Source organism: Motacilla alba, chromosome 20 (assembly GCF_015832195.1).
Source record: "Motacilla alba alba isolate MOTALB_02 chromosome 20, Motacilla_alba_V1.0_pri, whole genome shotgun sequence".
NCBI classification, from domain to species: domain Eukaryota; kingdom Metazoa; phylum Chordata; class Aves; order Passeriformes; family Motacillidae; genus Motacilla; species Motacilla alba.
In genome coordinates this window covers 11,672,138-11,688,247 of record NC_052035.1, presented here as the reverse complement: position 1 = coordinate 11,688,247, position 16,110 = coordinate 11,672,138, and the positions used below count along the sequence as shown (strand labels likewise).

The 16,110-nt window shown below is 45.3% G+C and overlaps 2 protein-coding genes across 7 annotated transcripts; one reads left to right on the top strand and one right to left on the bottom strand.

The window, feature by feature from the left end:
• Positions 1–826: 826 nt before the first annotated feature.
• FAM217B (family with sequence similarity 217 member B) lies at positions 827–14,395 on the top strand. 6 transcript variants are annotated; one of them, XM_038159143.1, is made up of 6 exons: positions 5,815–5,905; positions 6,908–7,160; positions 8,282–8,387; positions 8,474–8,559; positions 8,953–9,000; positions 9,250–14,395. In XM_038159143.1, the coding sequence occupies exons 2-6, from the start codon at positions 7,060–7,062 to the stop codon at positions 10,514–10,516; spliced, it is 1,608 nt and encodes a 535-aa protein (XP_038015071.1). In that variant the 5' UTR covers positions 5,815–5,905; positions 6,908–7,059; the 3' UTR covers positions 10,517–14,395. The 6 variants fall into 6 exon arrangements, with proteins under 6 accessions (XP_038015067.1, XP_038015071.1, XP_038015069.1 ...); XM_038159141.1 differs by having other exon boundaries at positions 8,953–9,099; positions 9,268–14,395; XM_038159139.1 differs by lacking the exon at positions 5,815–5,905 and adding an exon at positions 827–2,131 and having other exon boundaries at positions 8,953–14,395.
• PPP1R3D (protein phosphatase 1 regulatory subunit 3D) lies at positions 1,144–5,260 on the bottom strand. Its single transcript, XM_038159144.1, has one exon. It carries the CDS (start codon positions 4,971–4,973, stop codon positions 4,050–4,052), a length of 924 nt encoding a protein of 307 aa, XP_038015072.1. The 5' UTR covers positions 4,974–5,260; the 3' UTR covers positions 1,144–4,049.
• Positions 14,396–16,110: the final 1,715 nt, after the last annotated feature.

Below are 16,110 nucleotides of genomic sequence, written 5' to 3'. Positions count from 1 at the left end.
ACAGTTTGAATATCAAGTGTCAAATGAAATACTTGCAGATCTGAGATCACAGGGAGAAAGAAGCTGGGAAAGAAGTCAGTACTAATGTTACACTCCTGTTGCCAAATGAATAATCATTCACTGCAGTTCTAAGTCTACCAGCTGTAAAGTACAACTGAGCACTGATGATACACTACATTAAGTGCTGTAGTTACTGACTATACATGCATATGACTGTGATTACAAACTGCAATTTAATTTTTAAATTTGTAAAATAAATACGAATAAACTATGAAACTAGATGTAAAAATACCACCTGTATTAAAAGTAACACCAACAACCTGTAAGACAAACTTGATAGTTGGATGTTTGCAGAAAAAAAGATCATTTTCTTAAATAATCTTACATTTTTGAGCAACTTAATACAGACATGCCCATGTATTTAAACTGATTTGCAGTAATTTGCACTGATTAAAAAGTAACTGGTAATGTTTATTTTTATTAATTATGTCTGCTGCTTAAATGTCTTCATTTTGCCTTAGGAGAAACCTCGCAACAGATAATTCCAATCCTCAACCCTGTCAAGACTGACCCCAATGGAGCTGCATTTCACATGGAGGATAAATCAGGCACTGCATAGGGACACTCCTAACATGGCACAGGCAGATTTTCATGAAACCTGTCAGGGGAAAGAACCTGGTTTGAGAGGAAAGGCTGCAGCAAGGAGAACTGAAAGAAAAGAAATAGAACAAATAATAACACAATTATGAGGCCCAGAAATGAATGTGTTAAGTAAAGTCTAACACAGATTTGGAAAGTGCCATTTGAGGAAAACCCCCTTCTTCTCTTCTCTTTTCTTCTCTTCCATGGAGCTGTATTAGAATCAAGTGGCAGCAAGCATTTTTCCAAAATTGGATCTCAATCCTGCAGGCCCTGCAGGCACAGAATTCTGAGGTGAAAGGACAACAGATTCCATGAAGGAAGTGGCAGCCAGATCATCTTTGAGATACCTACCCTAATCACTGTATCTTCATCAAGTGCTGTTCATTGTTTAGCAACTCAAACCCACCTTACTTTCCAGAGTATGTTGTTTTTTAAGTGACGACTCAAAATTATGTTTCTTCATGAGCTTTCTTAACAGGTCTACCATTGACAGAAACAACAGAAAACTGTGAAAAGCTTTTATTTCAATCTTCTGTATTACAATAGGCATAGTATTATTATTGCTTTTTAAAATTGATTAGGCAATTTGCAATTTTACAACTGCTGGACCTTTTGTCCAGCTGAACCTTTTGTCCAGCATATGTGCTTCACCCCTTTTTATTTACACAGATTTCAAATTTCTTTAAAAAACATGCTTGAAAGAACCTTGAAACTGTGGACTACTAGACATTCATTCACTGTATGACAATAATAAATACATATTTTTAAAAGTGCATTATATGGTGATAATCCTTGTGAAGAATTCACTTTTACAAAATCCTCATTATAAGGGAAGTGCTCAATTTTAACACAGTGCAAGCAGTCAGGTTGTCCTGAGAAGATACAAATGTGCTGTAAGTTTACCTTCACAACAGGTGCATATTAGCACTGAATGGCTTCATCCCATTTTTGTCAACCAGAAGCCATTTGATGTTCATTACTGAGAGCGGCAATAAAACCTAAGTGCAAATATCAGCTCTGCTGTGACAGGTGTCAGTACTGGTGTGAAGGTTTAGCAGCTTAACCCGGAGATGGCTCTCAGCTCCACTGCTCCACGGAGCCAGCAGTGCCAGAGAACTGCACTGTCAGCTCTTCTCCAGCAGTGCAGACCAGCACAGAGTAAAAGGAAACTAGGAATAATGCTTCAGGATTTAGTATTCAAGACCTTGCACATGCCAAAACCCTGAGAGGTTGTGGAAGGAGGACAATAGAAGCCCAACTGAGACTGCTGAGACATTCATTTCTCCACCCCTCTCACACTGTGCTACATCTGGCATGAACCTTTCTTGTGACAGCCTCAGCTTTACAAAATCTGACCTGGCCAAGGGAACACTCAGTTCTGACATTTGCTAGCACATGACAGTCTGTCCCAGAAGACAGCAACATCCTTCTGGCACAAAAGCAAGTATTGCTCTGAGCTCCAGCAACACCCACTGTGAACTGGTGTCTGGTAAGAGAGGGGTTTTTATGGTGTGCTGTGTTTGCTGGTGGAAGAACAACAGTAAGGTGAGAAGGAAAAAGAGGGGGGAGCAATGCTTGAAGATAGTGCCTTTTATTCAGCACAAGTACTTCTGTGCATGTGTGTGCGTGTTCAGATAGGACTGAGCTTTCTGAGTACTCTGCAAAAGGTGCTCGGCAGTTCACAGAATCCTCATTCCTGACTTTGGTTCCTCTGAAAGTCAAAGACCAATGGAATGAGGCAGCTTCCTCACTTGAAAGCCCAGCTTTGCTAAATGGGTATCACAACAAAGAAGCAGCATTAAGTTGCCAGACTAATTAATTTTCTTGGGGTTTCTGCACTTCCAGAATTACTCAGTGGACTTTTCAGACTAATATATAACTGGCCACGGGTTGCTTACAACTGTGATTTTACAATGTGTGATTTTGATAAAGAAGCACCAATCCAAAATAAGATGCCCAAGTAAGTGACCTGATTTTCACAGCATAGTCCTAAAACACAGCTCTTCTAACACCTCCAGCCAGGCAGCTCTGAAAGTCTGTGTTACACATACAAAGCTAAACTTTCCATGCAGTAATGATTATGTATGGGAACAATTATGGACAAACTTTTACTTCATAAATTTAAGCCTGTTGCAAATCTTAAGCCACACTAAGACCACAGAAAAAAAATAATAAAACAAGAAGCACAGGAAGGTGGTTTAACAGTGTTCCTGTGCTCTCCCTGCAGCAGAAGGGATTCTGTATATGGGTTTGTGTAATTAAGTTTTTTCAAGTTCCTGCTTGCGTTGCAAGGCTGCAGGCTTGGGAGTTCAACTGTTTTACAATGGCAAGCAGTTAAATAAAGAAGTCAAAGCTACTTCTGCAGTAGTTCTGGAACAGTGGGGAATAACTGTGATTCAGAGTTCTGGAATGCTATTCCAAACCTCTGTACCCTGCTCCCTGTACTATTTTTTTTCCTTATATATACTTACTTATATCATATCCATTTCTTGATCTATAATTTTACCAGTAACAGTGATAAAATCATAAGCATTCATACAGTGCTTTGAGACCTTCAACTGCACTTGCAACACAAGTCCAAAATAGGTCTTGTTTCCCTTAGTAAAAGCAGGTGCACCAGGAAAACAATTCCTGTACCATCACCTTGAGAAAAACCTACTTGGGCATCACTTGATAAAGGTGAGAATTTCCACAGGCTGATCTGCCTTACACACACTTCAGTAACAATCATTCCTGCTGCAAGGAGGAGATAGGAAAAGGCACCTTTTGGTTTTTTTCCCCAAGGGAAACAGGGGGGCTGATGGCACATTTTCATGTATGTTTTGCTCATAGTAGCATTGAATTTCCAATTCAGATATTAATGGAAATATTTAACGTGGTTGCAGCCTTAATAACATATATATAAAAATAAAAGTACTCCCTCCAATGTCTGTCATCCAAATTATGCACAAATGGAATAGTGCCCTGACTTGGTGAAGAAATAGAAACAAAATTAGAAACAAAACCAGTTAAGTCACACTGTCCACTTAGAAAACAAACAGTAGAAAATGGTAAGAGAGATCAGTTAGAAACATTCTATGCAACCAAGAGTATCACTAGCAACAAAAAATGTGTTGTTTTGCTCTCTGGTAGCCTCACAGCATTCCTGGGAACTATTCTGCAATGACTCATGCACTCAAAAAAGCCACATGGCTTTTCTATGATGGTATCTCACTACAGATTCTGGCCCTTTTAACTTTCCCAGAGGTTTAGGGCAGTTTGTAAAGGCCACTGGCTGCCTCCCAGCCCTGGGACACTTGGCCAGGTTTGGCAGGTTTCAAAAAGAAAGCTGTTGCCATAGGAGCAGAGTGCCAAGGGACAGAGTGCCACCAGACCACTGACACGCTGCTCAGCACTGCTCCTTCTGCTCAGATGAAGTGGATCCAGCTCTCCTCACACTCCCTCGGCAGCTTCAGGGGGTGAGTCCGGCATCTGAGGGTGTAGTTCTTTCCTCTGTTGTTATCCCAGTACTCCTGGCCGTTGACTTGGTACCTTGCTGCAAACTGGACGAGAGTGCTGAGCTGAAGGAGGAAAGGAGGCACAGGAAGAAAGAAAGTGAACACATCAACCTGATCCTGCCCGTTTTTCTCTGGGATGCTGCAGTTCCAACGAGCACACACCTCATGGATGCTTTCCCACTGGTTGAAGGTGTAGCGCACGGACACCTGCTTCTCAAAAGCAACATTCCGAACCTGGATGGTGCCACTGAGCCCCAGATCTGAGCTGCTCACCCGTTCCAGACACACCTGCTGCTCCTGCAGTCGGGATGAGAAATCCAGACAGTCTGCAGGCTGCTGGAAGTCAGGGACCAAGCATTGCATAGTAAACTCCAAGTTCAAGCTGCTGTACCAGAGGTCTGAGTTTATGGAGAGCCTGGAAAGGACGTGCAAAGGGATGGATGGATCCTCCCCAGTCTGGAAGACTTTCACTTCAGTGAGCTCCAAGCCTAAAGCATCAGCGAACCTGACCCGGTTCATGCGGCTCTGGCAGCCGGGCTCCTGACACTGCACTGCTGCTCTCTTCCTCCTCTCGGGTGATGTCGGCAGGGACCTCGCTCGGCGACGCATGATGGGCCGCAGGACTGGGTCACAGCTGGAGGAGGTGCTGCTCCCATGATTATTTGGCTGGGGGCTCTCCTTGGCTGGGGCACTGCTCCGAAAAGTCTTGTTGCTACTTGTATGGACTGCTGGGGGCTGCTGCTGCCTTTGTGCCACTGCTCCTTGAGCCCTTAACATGTTCTCATAGAGATCTGAGAGGTAGCTGGGATTCCTCTGAGGACCACGCACTTCCATTCTTAACTGGTGACAAAAAATCAGCGCTAACACTGCAGGTAATAATGAGCACCACCCCTCTGAAGCACTTAATTTGGGAATGGCAGACACAGTAAGGTCTGAGGTTATTGCACCGGATACAGCAAGGATCACCTGGAGCAACAACGTCACCTTCGAACGAAGGGCAGAAGCGTGGCAGGTGTCACGGCAGCTGGCAGACAGCCAGCAGTAAGGCGCTGTGCGGGAAGCTGAAGGCAGACTCACTGGCCGATGAACTCGAGATCGCTGTGCTGGCTGGTGGCCCCCAGGCTCAGGCTGGAAAGGGATTCAAGGCTATCACCGCTGATACTGGAGGTGCTCACACCCAGGCTGGAGAGCGACTGGAGGCTGTCGTGCTGGATGAAGGACTCCAGGCTGTCGGAGAGGTCGCTGGAGGCGCGGTGCGCGCCGAAGCAGCGTGTGCCGGAGCCGCGGGCGACAGGGGCCTGCAGGCTGTCCTCGCTGGCTGCGGCCGAGCCCGCGCTCCCGCGGCAGCAGCACGAGCAGGGGGGACACTCCAGGCTGTCACACTGGATGCTGGGCGAGTCGAGGCCGGGGAAGGCTTGGAGGCTGTCGGGCAGGAGGGAGCCGGGGCTGCTGCAGAGGCTGGAGGGCGGGCGAGAGCTGTCGGGCGCGGCCGCGGCGCCGGGCTCGGTGTCGCGGCAGGCGGGGGACGGATCCGCGTTCGGGGCCGCCACAGCGCCCATGGGCGGCGCGGCCCCCGCTGCAGCCCGACCGCGGCAGCGGCTCCGGGCCCCCGCCGGACACCGCGGCCGCCGCGCTCCGCTCCCGCAGCGCAGGCGCCGGGCCGCTTCCCCCGCTCCGCCCGGCCCCGCCCGGCCCGGCCCGGCCCCACGCTCTGCGCTCGGGCGGCGCCACCGCTGCCGCTGGCGACGGACGCGCACTAAGGGCAGGTACCGGGCCGGGGCGCGGATGGCCGGGGAATGCGGAGCGGCTCCTGAGTGAAGGAGCGGCTCCTGCGGAGCGCGGTGATAGCGGCGGCGGCAGGGAGCGGAGCGGGCCCGGCTCGGCGGGCGCTGCGGGCACAGCTGCCATCGCTGCGGGCACAGTCTGCGCCTGCTGGCACTGCTGCCATCCACCGCGGGCACTGCCTGCCATAGCCGAGGACACAGCCTGCCACCCTCCCGGGCACTGCCCGGCCGGCGCTGGCCTCTCGCGGCCGCTGCTCTGCCCAGTCCGGTGCGGGACTGCGGCGCTCCGGGGCTCCGGGGCTCGGCTCCGCCGGGCGCGGCTGGGACAGGATGCGGGGAGGCGTTTGAGGGATAGGATGGGATCAAGTGTCACTAGATACGGACATTAATGTGACTGTAAATACATAAACAGCACTGCAGTAGAAGTAAAGGTGCGTCAGGAGAGCTGTTTGTCACCTGTCACATTTGCAGAGCATTGTGAGCCCCTGGAACCGTGCAGTTCCCTGGTACGGGAATGCAGTTCCTCCGAAATGAAAGAAAGCAATGGATCCTGAGTATTTTTAGTAGGAGCTGATGAGACATTTGTTTTGGAAAAAGAAAAAGATGAAGTATTGGATACAAGATTTGCGTGTGTGCATGTCGGAAGAGCGCATTTTGTGACACCACCAGGAGCGCTCAGCCCGCACGGCACCAGGGGTCGGTCGATCTCTGCTCCATAACCTGGGAGCAGGAGCACCCACCCCGCTGGGCTGTGACGCCCAGCCTCGGGCAGCGCCGGGAGCTGCGCAGGCTGAGCAGGGATGGGGATGAGCGCATGACACTGCTCGGGAGCTCTGGGAGCGCAGCCGTGCCCTCAGGTATTCCTTATATTGGGAATAGTGAATTGAACGATGCTGCTTCCCACTAAGCGAGGGCTGGGGGAGGGGACTGTTTTCCTGTACAGCTTGGCCGCTGATTATGTTTATCTTCCTGCTTTAAAAATAGAATCACATCGGGAGGATTTTGTTTGTGGCCAGCATCTCCGGGACGTGGGGATGTCTGCATTGGATATATTGTGTCTTGCCAAGCCAAAAGACTGGAGCCGTTTGAAGATTATGTAACGATAAAGGTGCAGATTCCCTTTGGAAAGAGGAATAATGGGACCAGGCATTCAGGAATATCCCTTATTACTGCACAGAGAGACACAGCAGAAGGAAAGCCACAGCCACACCAATGAAAACCACAAAGGAATGGTAAAGTAAGGAAATTAATTTCGCTTTTTATAGTTATTGGAGTGTCAACATGCTGGGCTTAGTTAATAAGTGCCTGGCTCTCCTGTTCCCACTGCCTTCCTCTCCCCTGATCCCAGTGACAGAAATGATTGTGCAGGATGATGGTGCAGGTCACAAGGTCACAGAGGTGACTGCAGCAATGCTGGAGGCACAGAACTTAGTTTCATTCTTTTATAAGCTCTTGAATTTGTGAAATCATGTGTTTTAAAAAACAAAATCTGAGTATACTGACATAAAAACTGAGAAGATGTACAGCCTGGCAAATTAACTGAACCGCAATAATGCTAGATTAGATAGAAGGGCACAGTTTGATTATTCCTGTTCTGAAATAATATTTTGGAAATCAGTAAGGCTTCTTGTTTGTAGAGCAAACACTGTTCTTATTTATACAGAATATGCTGATTTTTCTGTGTGCTTGCTTACACAGAAATGTATCTGGTTTCATTAAGGAAGCATGTTTTAGTTCTAAGCTGTCCAGATCAGTCATGCCATTCCTTTTGCTTTCATATGAGCTCTTTCTCTTAATAATATTTTCACAACCTTATTATAATATGAAAGAAGGAATTTTCTCATGCCTTCATTGTGATCCCTGTTCACTTCCACTCCTTATCTTCAAAGGAATAATCCTTTAAATTTTGTTGAGAATATGCAAATGGGAAAGACAAGCAAGATTTGGCTTCATATGTGGCCTTCATATTGTACTTTATAATAATTTTGGTAAATTGCAATTGGAGCACCTACCAGGTACTATAAAAATCAGTAGTTAAATATTGTAATATTTATTATGTCCAAAGAAGCTCTGGGATCCTGTCAGAGGATTCTATATAAGGGCTACATTCTATTATTATATGATCTGATAGAATTATTCACTTTTGCATTAATACTATTAAAAATACAGCAGTGCATTTGTAGTATAAAAAGTAAAAAGTGGCCATAGTGGCATAGTCCTGATGAACTTTAAGAATGACTGCAGTCAGCCCTTTTTTAAACTCAGCTGTACTCTCAAGTTTTTATTGCACTTCTATTCTGACACTCAAATACACTGCTATTTATATCTGATACTCTGTTTCATCCTTTGTGGTTACAGTAATGGAAAAAGCCATCCAAGCACCAAAGGACTAAATAAACCAATTTCTTATGCGAAATCCCCTCCTGGAAGATTAGGCAAAAATGTATCAAGTGCCATTGAAAAGGTAAATAATCCCCTTTTCTAACATAAAAAGTGTACCTACTCTATGTCAGCTTCTTAATAACATCACAAACTTTCATATCCCTGCAGATTTCCCATGACACTCAAGATGGTCACCAACCAAATGTTTATAAGAAGGGAAGGAACCAGCTGGATGGCAATAATCAGTCAAAAAGGTAATTTTATGTTAAGATTATCTGTTGAATTTGTCGTCATTTCAAACTGGTTGACAAAATGCTTGATGAAATTGTAGCTGCATTTGACTTCACTGGCTCAGAGTTCAGCATTTATGAGAACAACAGATTTAAGTTATCAAAATGGAAACTTGCTATCCTGCTGCAGTTAGTTCTCAGGCAAAACAATAAAAATAAACCAAAACCAAAAAAATCAGTAGTAGGCAGTGTTATCTTTACTAGCAATTATTGATTTTGCCTTATTACCAAGTTTCTGTGCCAGTTTTAGCTTCAGTCGTGGAGATCCCCATCCTTGAAGGGGTGGCAAGACCTTTGTAAGCTGCTGTTCAAAGGCACTGACCATTCTAACAGGACATGAACTTCCTTTTCCTTTAGGATCCTGAGTGTTTGCAGCTCACTGCACAGTGCACAAGGACCAAAGAGGAGTCCCCCAGAAAGAAGGCAAAACGAGTCCTTCCTGCACAGGAGTCCTCCAGAAAGGCAAAATGAATCCTTCCTGCACAGGAGTCCTCCAGAAAGAAGGCAAAACGAATCCTTCCTGCACAGGAGTCCCCCAGAAAGAAGGCAAACCGAATCCTTCCTGCACAGGAGTCCCCCAGAAAGAAGGGAGAATGAATCCTTCCTGCACAGGAGTCCTCCAGAAAGAAGGCAAAACGAATCCTTCCTGCACAGGAGTCCCCCAGAAAGAAGGCAAAACGAATCCTTCCTGCACAGGAGTCCCCCAGAAAGAAGGCAAAATGAATCCTTCCTGCACAGGAGTCCTCCAGAAAGAAGGCAAAACGAATCCTTCCTGCACAGGAGTCCTCCAGAAAGGCAAAATGAATCTTTCCTGCACAGGATCCCCCCTGGCACAAAGGGCAGCACACAAGAAAACTTCTGTAGGGCTAAGGATGTCCCAGTGCAGCATTTTTATTGCAGTAAAAAAGAACAGCTGGGGAAGAATCATGAAGAATACATTGCTGAAGCCAGTCCTGGCTCTTCAAAATGGCAAGAAGCATCTGTAGGTGAAATGTTTCTTGATTTTGAATCGGTACAAATTATTAAAGAAGATGCTGAAGATGATAGTGCCAGTGACCTCTCTGACTCAGAAAGGATTCCCATTCCCCCCTCTCCCTGCACACCACCGGAACTCATCCTCAGAGCTGAAGAAATCGACCCAGTTTGTTTGGAACACATCCCTGAAATGGGATTTAAAGAATCCGAATATTACTACCCCGACTTCCTGCCACCCCCTTTCAACTCGTGGGACCTGAAGCAGCTGGCCACCTTTGCCCACGTGGAAGGGAGAGCCGAATTCCGCCCCAAGCCCACGGGATCCCTGGAGAAGTACCTGGAGCGCCTGCTGCAGCTGGAGTGGCTGCAGATGCAGACGGTGCAGAGCGAGAGGGGCAGGGCCACCAAAGCCCGGCCCCAGAGTGTCCCCGGCCCCAGCCGTGCCCTCAAGAGCCCCGGGAAAGGCAAAGCCTTGCTCAGCCCTGTGCCCCCCCGGCAGGCAGTGCCCCAGGAAAGTGTTGCCAGGCTGCCCAGGAGCTGTTTGGGTCCCAGGGCAGAGCCCTGCTCTCAGGACACTCGCCAGGCGCGTTCCCATCCAGCTCACCTGAAAGCTCCTGAGAGAATGGGGTGTGCAGCACCTTCTCAGAGGCACACTGGTGATGGAAGGAGTGAACTGAGAAAGAAACCAGCTGCGAAGCAGCAGCTTCTCAATCTGCAGCCCCCCGAGAGCAGCTCTAAAATCCAAACTGTTGGTAACATCAGACCCCCTAAGCAAACCCCAGCATTCCACGGTGCAGCTGCTCCCATCAAAGGCTTAAAAACATACACGTGTACAAATCCAAAGAAAAATGGCAATGCCAGCAGTTATGTTCCTCCTAAAAAACCAACAGTGGACAGGAAAATAAAAACAAATGGCACAAAGCAAACACCACGCAAATTTCAGTGAGGGAAAATTAGTGAATGTTGATGCTTCTTGACTGCTAGAAAGCATCTGGCCAGTGCAGAAGAATCTTTTTTTTCTTCATAGGAAGATCCTGAGAAAAATGTTCCTGGCACGTGGTTCTGAGTCAGCACTGTTCATTTCTATAGATTTGATCTTAAGCCAGCAGGAAATGTTCTCTCTGAAGGCAAATGTCTTCCATTGGTCTTTCCTCAAAAGTATTTGTAATTGCTCAGTGAGGAGAACAATAGCACAGTGTGAAGTTTAGAGAAGTGTAGAACATCCTGTCTGCACCAGCTGAGTGTTCCTTGTATTTACCCTGCTGGGTGTGAGGGAAGAGGGTCCATGCTCTTTCTCCTTGCCCAGATGTGCTTTTTGTAAGGCAGGTTTGATTTTGGTGTTTTTGTAAAATAATGGAGCCTGTTATCTATGCAAAGTCAACTCTAATTCTTCACAGAAGATGATGAATTGGATTTTTTGGATTAAATAGGTATTATTTTTTTGAGAAGAAGAAGAATGGAAATAATGTTTTGAAATATTTTAATGCAGAAAGAATTCTTTTTAAGACAAAGTATTAGGGACCAGAGAGCTTCAATAATGACAGATTAAGAAAATAGAATGTGTATTTTTATACCCTGGGATTTTCACTGTGTTTACTGACAGCTTTCCTGGAAGTTCATTTTGTAGGCCTTGATGCTTTTTGTCATTTAGGGGAAATGACCAGATTTCAAATTGCACATGGATATATTTGAGTCATGCAAACTAAGGCTTTTAGCAGGGACTGTGTGGCCTAGTTTTCAGAACTGGTGGCCTCTCAAAACATAAGAAACAGACTCTTAAGGGAGAATTTAAAGGGTGTTGTAAGTTCAAGTAAAGATATATTTTGATACAGAAGATACCTATTTTTAGTCATCTGAGCTGACTCTTATTTATCCTGTGGTCCAGTCTAGCTTGGCTTCCTAAGGTTGAGAGAGGTGAGATGGGGAAATGTCCTGCAGAAGGAAATTGTGCAGCCAGGATTGGGTCCTGTGCTTGGGCCTTCTGTCTTCTCTTGTGTCTGTGAGAGACAGGAGAATACAAAGGACAGTTCTGAGAATATTCAAGTGTCACTTGATCTATTACAATTTCAAATCAACCACAGCAGCTGGGGACAGGATCTTGTTAAGATGAAATTCTAGAGAATGTTTTTTACTCTCACTTTAAAATCCTGGTAAGGATATTTTCCTCCTCAGCCACCAGTCCCAATCTTCATGAGAAGCAAGCTGAGGTCTGATGGACCAGATTCTGCAAGAGGATCCTTCACATTGTGATAGAAAAAGGAAAAAGTAGCAAATCCTAAAGAGTTCATTATGTATATAGCTAAATTGCACTTCTCTTGGTGAGCTCATCTTGGTTTTAAGATGCTTAGCTGTTTCTATCTTTCATTGTGCCTACCAGATCTTCAGCTTTGTAAAATTTCAAAGCATGAATTTATATGTAGTTTGAAAAGTGAGAATATTAAGAAATGTAGTAATAAAGTAGAGTATTTTACAGTACATAAAAACATTGCTCAGGAATAGCCTAAGAAATATTTTTAGTGTTTTTTTCCTCGTCTACTGGAGACCAAATGTGAAATTTTGAATTGGTAAAGGAAATGAATGTAACAGACAGTATTACATGTCCAGAATCAGTATTTGTAAAGTTACACTTAATATGAATTGTAGTTGCATGTACATTCAGCTCTATGCAATTCAAGTGAACCTGAATCTGAGATGCTCAAAGAGCAGAGGAGGTGGCTGTGTCAGAGGTGTGGTGGCACTCGGGATGGGACTGAACACCAGCAGCTGCAGAGGACCAGCACATCCCAGTGTTGCTGTTTCACCCTTTTGTTTTGGTCCAGCCTCATGTATTTCAGCTTTTTTAGATGAAAGGTTCCTGCACCCAGTGCTAGTATTTCAAGCTCTGGCCAAATTCTGTGAGCCTGCCTTAGCCAAGTTTTCCTGATTCACATGAGCAGTAGTGAAAAATAGGAGAGCTGCTTTGCCAATGATCAGGATTTTAATGCACTGTTCTAGTTCACTGTTACAAGCTCCAAACCTTAGGTGAGCAGGATCCAGGCAATAATCAGAATAACAGTTTTTTAAAAATATTCCGTTAGATGCAGTAAATAATTTAGCATGTTGTTATAGCACTGAATATTGCCGGATGCTACATTTTCTAAATTGAAGCTTTCCTGGGTTGTCAGGAGGGCATGTAGACACATTTTGCATGATCCCTTCTCTAAGAATAAACAAACCCCATTTCAACCAGCTGTGACCAGAGCAAAGGTGATTGGCACTGGGAAAAGTCTTTTGTCACAGAGGTAGGAAAGTTTGAATGTAGGGTTTGTCATCTTATGGACACCATTCTGTCGTTGGAGACTAAAAAGGGAAGCAGATGGAGGTGGTGATGGCACTTTAATGAGTTCATCACAGGGCTCCATCTGGCATCTGGCCAATTAGGTTTGTCTCCCGTGATAATCACACCAGTCTAATTTCTGTCATTGATTTGATACTTCTGACACACTTGTCTTTGTTCATACACAGACACAGAAATTCTGTGTTTGCCTCAGCAGACAGCTCTTGGCTGAGCAGACCTGCAAGGGCTGGGTTTTATCCTGTTTCCATTTTATCTTCACCATGTTCGGGGCCTACAGATGAAAAGAGCTCCCTTTGTGAAGAGGACTATGGTTTATACTGCTTTCATTGCTGGATATTGTCTTTAGAAGCACTTCTGAACAGAGCAGAAAAATGTATTCCATCAAACACATTCAGTTTAAAATGAATTACTTAAGATACTTGCACGGCACCGTGTTTGTGTGGCTACCAGCCTTTTTTTTTACAAGGTTTAGCAATATGATCATATGGATCTGAGCCTAGCACTGGTGATGCTTCTTGAAGAACAGATTACTGTGATGTGAGATATTTAAACAGAGAGATTTATTTTTTTTTTTTTTGCTAGAGAATGTAAAAGTTTAGTGTTCTGCAGTATTACCTACAGAACAAATATGCTCAGGTTGTATTTCAAATAAACAGCCAGACTCTGCTTCAAGTTGCATGAGTATAAACTTTGAACAACTCAGTTATTTGCAGTGAAATGACCCTGTTAGAAGATGTGAAGAAACAGAATTTCACTCTAATATGTATAAACTGTTTTCCTTTAAAATTTAAATATTTAATATTTAAAGCAATATTGTTTTTCTCTTGCCGTGTTCCTTTTTTTCTCCATTGTTTGCGTCTCATGCTGAGGGCAGTGATTTTCCCACCTTGTTTTCAGTTGGATACAGCAGGATAATGCCGCAGGGAGGGAATTTTGACAGTTTTTTCAGCCAGTTTGACAGCAGGATAATGCCGCAGGGAGGGATGTGCTGATTGCATTGGGCTGAGCTGTCCTGTTTGACCCCAGACTGAGATCTGCCCTCACCCTGTCACTGTTCATGTCCTTTCTGTGTTCCATTCATTGTTTCAGGTAACTTTGACCTTGTATTAGCTATTTAAAGGATCTTGTTGGAATTCTGAGAGAATTTTGACAGTTTTTCAGCCAGTATGTGCTTTTTGGAGCTGATACATAAAATTTCTACAGTATGAAGTTGCCTAGAATGCACTATTTTTTGCCTTATTTTAAAGGAGTTGAGCCTTTGTTGCTCCCATTGCATTAATGGTTTTTCATCTGAAAAAGAAACAGACCACGGTGGAAGGACTTGATTAACTGCGGATTTGCAGACCAGCTTTTGATGTTGGTATTCATGTATTCTTATTTATTTGAACTTTTTGTGGATATTTTTGCTAGTATTTCCTTGGGAAAGTGATCTTGTCATTCAAAGGTCCCGTACATTTGCTACAATAAAAGTGAGATACTGCCCTGTTTCTTGCCGAGTTGTACTTTTTTCTCAAGATGGCACCACTGAATTTTCTTGGCGAGAATTCCAGTATTGTGCTGTCGGGTGGAGGGGGTGGCTCAGCACGTCCCGGCTCCTGCTGGCCAGGAAAGCCAGGAAAATACAGAATTTTCCTTCATCTTTGGGCAATGCCATCCGGGATACAGGGTATGTGGGAATCCCGGACCGGAACCCGGCTGGAGTCAGGAATGGACTCGGCAAAGGGGAAAATCCGGACCAGATTCCAGCCAGAGTCTGGAATGGAGTCGGTAAAGAGAAAAATGCGGATGGGATTCCAGCCGGAGTCTGGAATGGAGTCGGTAAAGAGAAAAACCTGGATGGGATTTCTGGCTGGAGACTGGAATGGACTTGGCAAAAACCAAAACCCGGATGGGATTCCAGCCAGAGTCCAGAGTGGAGTCAGTTAAAGGGAAAACCTGGACCAGTGTACAGCCAGAGTCTGGAACGGACTCAGCAAAAATGAAAACCTGGACCGGATTCCAGCTGGAGTCCAGAATGAGTCGGATTCTGGCCGGAGTCCTAAATGGATGTTTTTCCCGAAAGGGGAAAACCCGGACTGGATTCCGGCTGGAGTCAGAAAAAGTGAAAACCCGGACTGGATTGTGGCCAGAGTCCAGAATGGAGTCGGCAAACTGGACTGATTCTGGGTAAGATAAGCTGAGCGTGCAATGTGTCACATGGCCTGTCAGATTTTGAGATTCAGCATCGGCTGAGTTGGGTGAGCTCAACTCACTTGTGTTCCATGTAACAGGCATGACTACCAAAACAAAGGTCATGACTGCTAATAAACTGCTAAAACGGCATATCTGCTAATTTAACTGCTTTTGTCTGGATTTTTCAGCCAAAGGGCAGTAGGAGCTTTTGTGTGGACTTGCATTGTTTCTTCCCTTCTTTAGAAAGTGTGTTACCAAAGCACCCTGGAAGATTATGGGGACACCTGTGAACCTTGCAGATACACTGAGGAAGGAGAGTTAGAGCCCAGAAACTCCCCCTGCTCCATCTCCGTTGGCAGTGAGGACTTGCCTGATGATTTTTGGAACACTCTGGGCCCAGTGTTTTCTGCTCTGGAAGAGGTCTGTCAGAAGCAATCTCCATCACTCAGTTAATGTCAGAAGGCTGTGACTGTGGTGCCGCGGCTTTTGGCAGGAGCAGTGACAATTTCAGAAGAAAGGACCATCTGTACTTGAAGGGATTGCAGTGTTTGCAGCATGAGCACCTGGCCTTTCATTCTTCCTCCCTGCACTGTTTCATGTGGGCAGCCGAAAACCCGGTGTAAAGTTTTGAGGAGTGGGGTTTGTTTCTCATATGCACCATCCCTCCTTTAGCCTGCAAGAGGCACTTTTGGTGCTCGTGTGTGTGCTGGCATCTGCTGGCTGTTGGTATCATGGCACTGCTGTAAATAATACCCTAAATGCTAAGGAATTGGTGTCAGACAAGGTTATTCCTTTCAATGAAATAACTTCCACTCTAAATTAGCCACAAGTGCCTCTGAGGGGGAAACTCATGGGTTTCCTCAAGCCCTGCTGATAAAACAGATGAAATGATAAAAAAGGGATAGTATCAAATTTCCCTATCAGGAAACCACAGATGTGATACTTTGAAATTCTGAGGTTTGGACATGTCTGACTGTGTGATTGACCTCTGCTCGTGAAGGCTGTTGGTCTTACAATTCAGAAATGAGGGA